Source organism: Cetorhinus maximus, unplaced genomic scaffold (genome assembly GCF_964194155.1).
Source record: "Cetorhinus maximus unplaced genomic scaffold, sCetMax3.hap1.1 HAP1_SCAFFOLD_1642, whole genome shotgun sequence".
Taxonomy (NCBI): Eukaryota; Metazoa; Chordata; class Chondrichthyes; order Lamniformes; family Cetorhinidae; genus Cetorhinus; species Cetorhinus maximus.
This window is the reverse complement of record NW_027597582.1, coordinates 40-9,884: the sequence shown is the minus strand read 5'-3', so window position 1 is coordinate 9,884 and position 9,845 is coordinate 40. Positions and strand designations below refer to the sequence as shown.

At 41.7% G+C, this 9,845-nt stretch overlaps 1 protein-coding gene across 1 annotated transcript; it reads left to right on the top strand.

Annotated features, from left to right (window-relative positions):
• The first annotated feature begins 3,152 nt into the window (after window positions 1-3,152).
• Window positions 3,153-8,837, top strand: pwwp2b (PWWP domain containing 2B). Its single transcript, XM_078536898.1, is given in 7 exon segments — window positions 3,153-3,268; window positions 4,092-4,519; window positions 7,184-8,048; window positions 8,051-8,323; window positions 8,325-8,495; window positions 8,497-8,716; window positions 8,719-8,837. Coding segments are annotated over 6 exon segments (1,782 nt in total). The 5' UTR covers window positions 3,153-3,268; window positions 4,092-4,358; the 3' UTR covers window positions 8,811-8,837.
• The last annotated feature ends 1,008 nt before the right edge of the window (window positions 8,838-9,845 follow it).

Below are 9,845 nucleotides of genomic sequence, written 5' to 3'. Positions count from 1 at the left end.
AATTTTTTTAATTTTTAAAATAACACTGAGACAAATTAAAAAATAATGCACACAAGGGAAAAAGTAAAAATGCTTCAATGCAGACAAATTCACAGATGGAGCTCAACACAAGAAACCTCAAGGGACCAAAGGCTCCTTGGTGATGTGACAGATGGATATTGCAGGTATATCTTATAATTAAACTGGGAAATTATTAGCCTGCCACCTACTGGTATTAGAGTGACACATAGGTTTATAAATGCCAGTTTACAATGGAATATATAACCCATACAATAATTTTAATATAGATTTGCTGTGAATATAGAAAGTTGAGGCTGATTTGATTGAGGTTTTTAGGATTTTGAAAGTAACTGGTAGGGTAAGTAGAGAAACCTTTTTAGTGGCGGAGTCTATGACAAACTAAGGATTTGAGTGTTTGACAACAAAGACCTCTGCAAGTCAACAAAAGTCCAAACGGATAGAGCAGCACACTCCTATACTGTAGTGAGGCCTGGACTGTGTATCAGTGACATATACAAGCTCCTTCAGTGCAATGTTCCCTCAGTACTGCACTGCTGTGTCACTCTGGTTTTTGTGCTCAAACCCTGAAGAGGAACTTGAACTCAGAAGATTGTGATTCGGAGGCAAGTCATGTTACCAACTGAGCTGCAGCTGACACAAGAGATATGAAACCAAGGAAGATGGATCAAGTTAGGGTACAGATCAGCCATCATCTAATTCAATGAAGGAACAGACTCAACGGGCTGAATGGGCCACTTCTATTCCTATGGGCTGGATTTTCACTGCCCCATGATGGCGGGTTTGGTGGGGGGAGCTGGGAAAATAGAGTGGAGCCATGTCTGCATGACTCCCTGACACATACCAACTGTGAGAACTTTCCCAGGTCTCCTGGTGGGGACATTGAGGCTCCCGATACTGCTGCCCTCTGAGTTGGCCAGCAACATTGGGAACATATCTGCTGTCCTTAGTAGGATGACGAAAGTAGAGACGACCAATTAGGAAGCTGCCTCAGAAGATTGCATCACCAGTCTCGCTGCCAGCAAGTGTGGGGTCAGGACCCCATTTGGTTCTGACGTTGGGGATCTGAAGCCTGTAGGAAAATCCAGCCAAATATTTCCAATACACTGAAAAGTCTAGAGTATACAGAGAAAGTTTAGAAAATTGAAGATGAAAGATATGCATTCTTTCAACCAGCGAGAGAAATCTTGCCAATGTTTAAAACCATTAGTTTCTCATCAAGCTTATACATTGCCATGGATAGAGCAAAGGCTTTGGGCAAAATCTTGTGTCCTCCCCATGGCGAGTTTGGTGACAGGGGGCATTTAATCGGGTGGGAGGGTACAGCCACCTTCCCACCTTCACTCCGCTTAAGTCCGGGGTGAGAATGCCCATGGACAGCCTTCCCGCCCTGCCTCCAATTGAGGCTCTTAAGTGGGAAATTAATGCCCACTTCAGGGCTTCATCCCACTACTGCTGGTATTAACCCAGCGATAGGCAAAGGGCTCACCATGCGGAAGCATGACAAAGAAACTGGCATGTTTGTTTGCGGACACCTGGGGAGGAGCGTACGTTCAAAGCCATTCAATGCGTGATCGAGGCACCCGGCATTAGGAAGAGATGTGTCTGCTTAAAGCCACCGAACACATTGAGAGCCTTTGCCGGGAACTTGCAGAAGTGAAATTGAGGTAATGGACAAAGCATGCAAACCTCCAAACAGCTCATCTTCCTGGCTCTCCAAGCACCGCCTGCTCCACATGTGACAGAGTCTGCAGATCAAGCATTCGACTTATCAGCCATTTCAGAACCCATTGAACCACGATGGAGGCAAGTAATCCTTAATTCCCAAGGGGCTGCCTATGAGGTTATCCTCTGTATCACCCATAATTCCATCAACCCAGTCATATCTCAAATTGTAATATTGCTTACGACAAAATGCATGGCAAGCATGTGCACTGATTGTTCACTGTCATCAGATAACCGAGAAGAAGAGTTGGGAGTCAGGGTCCAAATAGAATGCCTTCAATCTTGGTGGTTGTAAGCTTGGGTAATTTATGTTCCACCTGTGATTTGCTGCCACACAAACAGTAAGGCAGCATGATAACAGCAGGTAGTGGTAGAGAGGTCAAACTGGCCAACATCAGCATATGTGTGGCCTGATAATATCAGGAATGGGCAAGGTGCAGATCGCAGATGGTTGGGGGGGGGGGTTGGGGGGCAAATGTGGAAGGTACGGTGAGGGTATAGGAGAGAAGACATTCCAAATGAGCTGGCTATGTTGGAACAGATTGAAGTCAAGCCAAAGTAACATAATAGAATGTGGCCCAGCAAATGATTAAAGTTAATTAAAAATTGCCACTATAATTAAATTTAAAAACTACTAAACAAATACTTAGACAGTTGCTGGGTTCTCAATCATGACAGGACAAGGCCATGCAAATGGATTGCTTAGAGAGGTGATGGAGAAGAATGGAGTGACGGACTGTATTAAAGGGTGCAAAAAAGATATTGTGGAGGAAGGTCGGTTGTGCCAGTCATAGGTATAGTTTTCCCAAACTCGAACCACATACAATAAACAACACATTTATTGGGTAAGTTTTTGTATATCAACAAACATAACATATTAATTGAAGTTTCAGTACAGAGTTGCAAAAAACGGCAAGTAATTTTTTTGGAAGAACACACTACTGCAGATGGAACTGCTAAGACAAAGCAAGTTTACGACTTGGTTTAGTATCCAACCATGAAAGTGCAGTGTTCATGATTGAGAACCCAGCAACTGTCAAAGTATTTGTTTAGTAGTTTTTAAATTTAATTATAGTGGCGATTTTTAATTAACTTTAATCATTTGCTGGGCCGCATTCTATTATGTTACTTTTAAGAGGATGGGGTTGTTCCCAAAGGATTGCACAATAACAAATGATGTTATTTTGGCTTTGATTTATCTCAATGGAGCGTTCAGATGTTTAAGATTATTTTTTTTTTGGCCAAGAATTGTCAAACAGCAACGCCGGGCAACGGTAAATGAACTCGCTTGCAGAGTGAGCGAAGTGTGTTGGTGGGCACCCTGGCTAACGATGATGAGTGACATGTAACGGAGCCACAAGAGGACGCTGTCTGGTGCTTCCGCAATACATCGTTTGTATCGCCTTATTAGTCATCTTGCTCATTAGGCCACTGTGGGGCGTTTGGTGCTGGAAGCTTTAAAGACTTCAAATGGTGTACCTTCAGGAAACCGTCTACGTGTAGTGTTCAGTCGGTGCATTCTCAGGTATTATTTATTGCTCTTTTTCTGGGGTGGCTATTTTTTTTAGCTTTTAGGTGTGTTCTAAGATGTTGTTTCAGAGCGAAATCTCTTTTTAATCCCCTCTCCCTGATTTGTTGAAGGTGCATACATCTCGGTCTCCAGAATGATTAGTTTAAACTTTCTTGTTAATTGTAACGACTTGGCTTGTGGGCTTCGCATAGGCCAACAGTGTGGATTTATTTATCTATTGTTCTAAAACAAACGTTGCGAAGTAATTTAAGCCTTAACCTTACACGACGAAGTGAAAAGGTACATGTTTTGGCACCATACTTTCTTGCTGCATAATTATTTTTAAAAGGTAACATGGGTACTTTAAGATCATGTTGGCAGTTGACTGCACGGCTGTTTAACCCCGCTTGGCTGTATTCAATAGGCCTATGACCAATGCAAGAGCCAGATATTTGCTGACGTCTGGAGATACCTTTTCCAGTATTTGTTGAAGATCTTGGAATACTAATTGGTTATAATCCATAATTGAAAGCTTTCTGCATAAATAGCCAAACGCCAGCAGCTGTTCAGAAGTTCAATATATATGATTTCCATCATGAAAAGAATGAACACAGCTGAATCCTAATTAAGTGTCTCTCTCCCTCTAATTTCCCTTAAACAATTCTGTTTGGGATGAGGATTATTTTTTTTTAAATTGTGTGCATTGCAATGAGAGCCTGAGGAAGTGGATCAGATGTTGGGGAGGAATAGGAAGTCGTTCTTTTATATATATATTGCAGTTTTATATGAAATGATGTATCGTGTTGTAATTTGTGTGTGTGTGTTTCTTTTTTTGCAGACAGGAGCTGTGCTCTTATCACTGGGACTCCAGCCTCGAGCGCCGGGGATGGGGCGCATGCGCCTACCGCTCCGCTCTGGGCCCTGTGACTGAGCCCGGCCTTTGATTGACAGGTGAAGGGCGAGGCGCGGGCACGGGGCCACGCTCGCTCCCGCCGCCACCGCTCCCGCAGCGTCTTCTATCACCACCACCACCAACCCCCCCCCCCCCCCCCCCCACACTACGCCCCTCCCCCTCCCGCACCCCGGCGTTACCCCGCCAGCGAACATGGCGGCGCTCAGCACGGAGCCCGCAGCTGCAGCGGGGCGGCTCCGAGCGGGCGCTCAGCTCTCGGTCACGGTGGAACACGTCGTCAGCGGCACCTTGGTGGTGTCCACCAACTTCGGAGGGAGCAGCTTCACCGGGATCCTGATAGACATGGCCAAGAAGTAAGTCCTCTTCCCAACATCCCCCCGCCCCCCTCCCTAACACACTGAGCTGGGAGTCACCCACGTTAGACTGTGAACACCAGGCCTTCAACACCAGGGGGCTGAGTAATTGGCGTCAGATCAAACACACACACACACACACACACTTGAGTTTTGACCATCCTTGTAAGATAGGGGAAAATAAAATTTTTTAAAAAAAATCATTTCTTCAAGGCTACCCCAGTGGACCTACTTCATCACAACGTGCAACTGTTTTATGATGCCTAGTACCACCATCCATATAAACCATTATGTTATTGGCGCTTTTATTGGATTCCTATATTTTGGGAAAGTCATCCAGATGAGAATTTAAAGAATTGTTATCTTATACAGTTTATAATTAAAGGCACTTTCTTCAACATAACACCTTTTCAGAATATAGTTTAGAAAGAACGCACAGTAAACAATTACTGTATCTGCTATATGACCCACTTCTTTACCTACTGATTGACACCATTATCTTCAGTTGCAGCTATGTAATTTTTTTTTACAAATGGCTTAGTTCATATTATAGTACTTAACGTATATAGACCCCCATCCTTCATTAATAAAGAGCAGGATAAAAATCCATATCTAATTGGTGCGTCTTCACTAGCAGACACCTGGTTAACTGGTGTACTATTTTGTAGAACTAAAATTCAAATCGAGACTATTTAAAATTTGAAATGTTTGACTGTAAATTTGTCTTTCACATACATTTCCCTAACCTAAAATTACAGTAGAAATCACAAGATAAAATAGTGCATTGTGAAATCTTATTTTAATTGTGGCATAAACATGAGGATTTATTCTGATTGGCTGGATGCTATGCATTCATACTTGTTTAATGATATGTCCTGATATTCAGTTGCCCCTTTCATTTCTGGTAATGAGAGATTTTTTGGCTATGTTTTTATAGCCAGTGCATTATTTTAAAAGTTGCAAAAGAGCAAACAAAAATGTTTTGGTTGAAACTGACAGCTTCAGATAGTAATAGTGGGCTCTACCTATATAGTTCAGAGAAATCTGGCATAAAAATTTTGCTGTTTATCGCAACTTCCCTGTAAAATACAAATGGTTTTCCACTATTAAATGATGTCGCTTGATTCAGCTCAAATTGTACTTGAAGTGTACTCTTAGTATTGGGTATGTACAAGGCACAATATGTACTTGGCTCTACCATTTTTGGTAGCGTGGAGGTGGGAGGGCAAGAATTACCTTTTGCATTCAGCTTCACAGCATTGGAAATGGTTATATTGTCTCGGGTCTCTTGCTCCCCTTCCACAGCCTCCCTCTTTAAGAACAATTCAAGGTCTGCAACAAAATCAAACCTAAAATGTTTATTACTGTGGAGCAGCTGCACTGCAGTTGCAATCCTTTTCCCTGGTGAGTCTACTCCATTAAAATAAAAGCGTGCCCTAGGTTCAATCTCAGTTGTGCAAGGCTAACATCGACTAGGGCAGCAATAAGGAAACAAATTGTTAAGCATTTAAAACAAACGGGTTTCCACTCATTTGTTGGGGATGCAGTGGTGATAGTTGTTCTGGCTGTAATACTGCCACCCCACTCCAAGATTCGCATTTGTACAATGGCTACTTGGATGGGGCATGGAATGTCCCATTTATGTCCTTCTCTTCTTTCCCCCTGCCCTTCCTCCACACCTTCTCTGCCGTTAATTTTGTTATAGGGCGGAAGGAGCTGGCTGTACTATTTTGTAAGATGTTCTCAAATTTGAGTTTTTTGGCGGACATGCAAAAAATCTGTGGGCAGATTTGAATTGTTTCTCAAGTTCCTTTTTTTTGTCGGACTAGAAATTTTAACTGTTACTTAAAATCCAACCCCCACCTCTCCAACATAACTTATCACAGCTGCAAACCTGGACTTGAACAGTTATCATTTACACAATTTTTAAAAAAATAATAAATTGATGATACTTGGGTATATGAAGCAGTAAACAGTCATGGGTATGCTGTGATTAATCTTTTGAATTGCAGCCTGAAATCATTGCTCTAACAAAATATTGTGCACTTGGTCTAATATTTTATTTTGACGAACAGGGTAATTTATTTGCAGATGTGACCTGATGTGTGTTCAAATCAGCTTCCTCCTATGTTTGCAGGAAATAGAATATTGTAGAGAATTTTATAAAACCAGTTGGTTCTGCTTTGGTTTTTAAACACTTTCTTTTCCCACTTTAATCTATCTGCTCTTGGAATAGATTGGCCATGCTTATTTTAAATAAAATGCCCTTTTGAAAACATTTTAATCATGTGATAAGTATCTGCATACTTCTACACACCATTATATCATTAGATTCAAATTTCTGCACTACAGTGGTTTCCAGACTCTGCCTTTTCTTTAACTCCGCAAACTTAGTCTTTAACCTAAGGAAATCTGGACAATGGGAAACTGAAAGCATGACTGAGTTGCCTTCAGTGACAAGATATGCTATGTAACCAAATTTTCATTATTTTAGATGTATGACATCAAAGCCTTAAGCGTTACAATTGGATTTGTTCAGGTATTTAAAAATGGGAATTTTCATGCAGTATTAATAAATGCAATACTCAAGTTGTATGAATTGTGTTCAGAGTCAGGATGGCTATTCATTTTTTTTTTTGTTTCTTCAATACTTGTATTTGCCAGGTCTGGTTTATATGGTTTACTCCCAAACCAGTTTGCCAAGCAAGATGAGTTTCCTGCAGAGTCATGCACCAGTGAAGTCCTTGATGGTAAAGAACAGGCAGTCTGTCAAACTGAGTCACAGCCCTGCAACGTGCAATTTCCCAAAATACCAGGCAGAGAACAAGTTTCACCTCTTCAGCCATTAACAGAAACTGTGCCTTGCTTTCCACCTTATTGTGAAGGTGTACCTCTACCACAACCATTAGTATTGAGACAGACTTACAATCAGTGGGTGCCCCAGCCACCACCACGGACAATCAAGCGTACGAAAAGACGCCTGTCAAGGAATCGTGACCCTGGTAAGCTTATAATGAGCACCATTAGATTGCGGCCAAGGCAGGTACTTTGTGAAAAGTGCAAAAACACACTAAATCGGGAGGAGGACGATGATGACAAAGATAGACACAACAGTAAGAATGAGAAAAAGACTAGCATGGAGGAAAATGAAAAGAGGAAACCTGAGATAATGTGCTGTGAAAATAGGAAAATAAAAAAGGAAAAGAAAGATGATAAATTTTCTGGTGAGCTGGTGCATCGAAGCCCAGTGATAAAAATATCATATAGCACTCCTCAAGGTAAGGGGAAGGTTGTAAAAATTCCCTCACGGGTACATGGTTCAATTGAGCCCTTTTGTCCTAAACGGTTATTGCAGAATGAAAGTGTGGACCAGGACAAGAACGCAAATTGTGATGAAATGGAAGTTCTTCCAGAAAAGTCATTTTCTAGTCCACCTGGAACCATTCCAAAGCTAAAACTGACTAGGCCTTTGCATTCCAGTGCAGACATCCCCCCACCTAGAATTCGATTAAAACCTCATCGACTCAGTAAGGGGACAGTGTTGCAATTTATAAGGCTGAGCTTGTAGATAATGTAAATAGTGATGTTCAGCCTACAAAGAGATCAGATAATGGCACACTTCATTCTGAAAGATCTACAGGAAAGAGTTCAGTAGAGACATCAGGGAGTTCTGGAGAGGAGGACCAATGGCGGTACAAAAGGAGTCGTCGAAGCAAGGATCAAAATGATTTGACTGTGTATTTAAGTTATAGGAAAAAAAGAGCAGATTCGTCAAGTTTATCAGTCTGTAGTAATGATAGTCTAGGATGAATCAAAGTCTTCTAGTTCAGAGATGACTTCGCCAGAAGTATGTGATTTTGCACCTGGAGATGATGCATCTGTGTCATCTTCTTCCAAAGAAGAAAAGACAGTGCCTCCTTTAACTGTGAGACTTCATACCAAAACTGTAATGAAATGTGTAACAGCTGAAGGCAGGGACTATATCTGTCGGAGATATAGTGTGGGGGAAAATTCATGGCTTCCCCTGGTGGCCTGCACGCATTCTCAGCATTAGTATTAACAAGAAGGAAAATGGGGCTCCGCAGTGGCAGGAAGCCAGAGTATCTTGGTTTGGATCACCTACAACTTCACTACTTTCTGTATCAAAAATCTCCCCATTTTTGGAGTATTTTAAGTTGAGGTTTAACAAAAAGAAAAAAGAGTATACCGCAGGGCGATTACTGAAGCTGCCAAGGCAGCTGATCACCTGACACCTGAAATTCGATGTCTCCTTTCACAATATGAAACTTAACTGAGCCACAGCAACAGGTGAGTGATAAACAGGTTTCTTGAATTTATTTTGTGCACTTTTTATAAATTGTTTGAAACATTTTAAATTGAGTAAGGGTATTGCCTCAATATTAAGGGAAATTGATCTCTCTGCAACTAAAGAATCAAGTAAACCAAGTCTGCAGATTGAATAGTTTTGCACTGCATGTTTCTGGCTAAGAAAATCAAGTCTTAAAACACATAAAACAAATAGCAAAAGAGATAAAAACAAAAAACTGCGGATGCTGGAAATACAAAACAAAAACAGAAACAGAAATGCCTGGAAAAACTCAGCAGGTCTGGCAGCATCGGCGGAGAAGAGCACAGTTGACGTTTTGAGTCCTCATGACCCTTCAGCAGAACTAAGTAAAAAATAGGAAAGGGGGGAAATATAAGCTGGTTTAAGAGGGGGGCGGGGGGGGCTGTTGTTGGGACAAGCCGCTAGTGATAGGAAGAGACAATAACCTATCTCTTCCTATCACTGGCGGCTTGTCCCAACAACACCCCCCCTCCAAACCAGCTTATACTTCACCCGTTTCCTATTTTTACTTAGTTCTGTTGAAGGGTCATGAGGACTTGAAACGTCAACTGTGCTCTTCTCCACCGATGCTGCCAGACCTGCTGAGTTTTTCCAGGTATTTCTGTTTCTGTTTTTGAAATAGCAAAAGAGCCTTTGGTCCATCAGCCTTTGCCTTACAGTCATGAGGCATGAAGTATCATGATTGAATACTACCTGCACCCAAACTCCTGGCGAAGCAAAAAAAAAAAGTTTAAAGCCCATGACCAATTAGGTACTGAGGAGTCGAAGGAGATCCAGCAAAATTCTCTCCCTTAGACAATCAGAACTAACCCAGTCAGTAACCATGGCCATGCTTATTGCCTGTTGTTCCACCATCTGCATAAAATGTGAGTTATGTCCTTGCTGGGAACTGGTACAGGTCTCTTGTAAAAGATATGAAAGACAAGAGCTGGCAATTTGTTCTATAGGTCTACTATCAAACAGGGTTTAGGAATGATG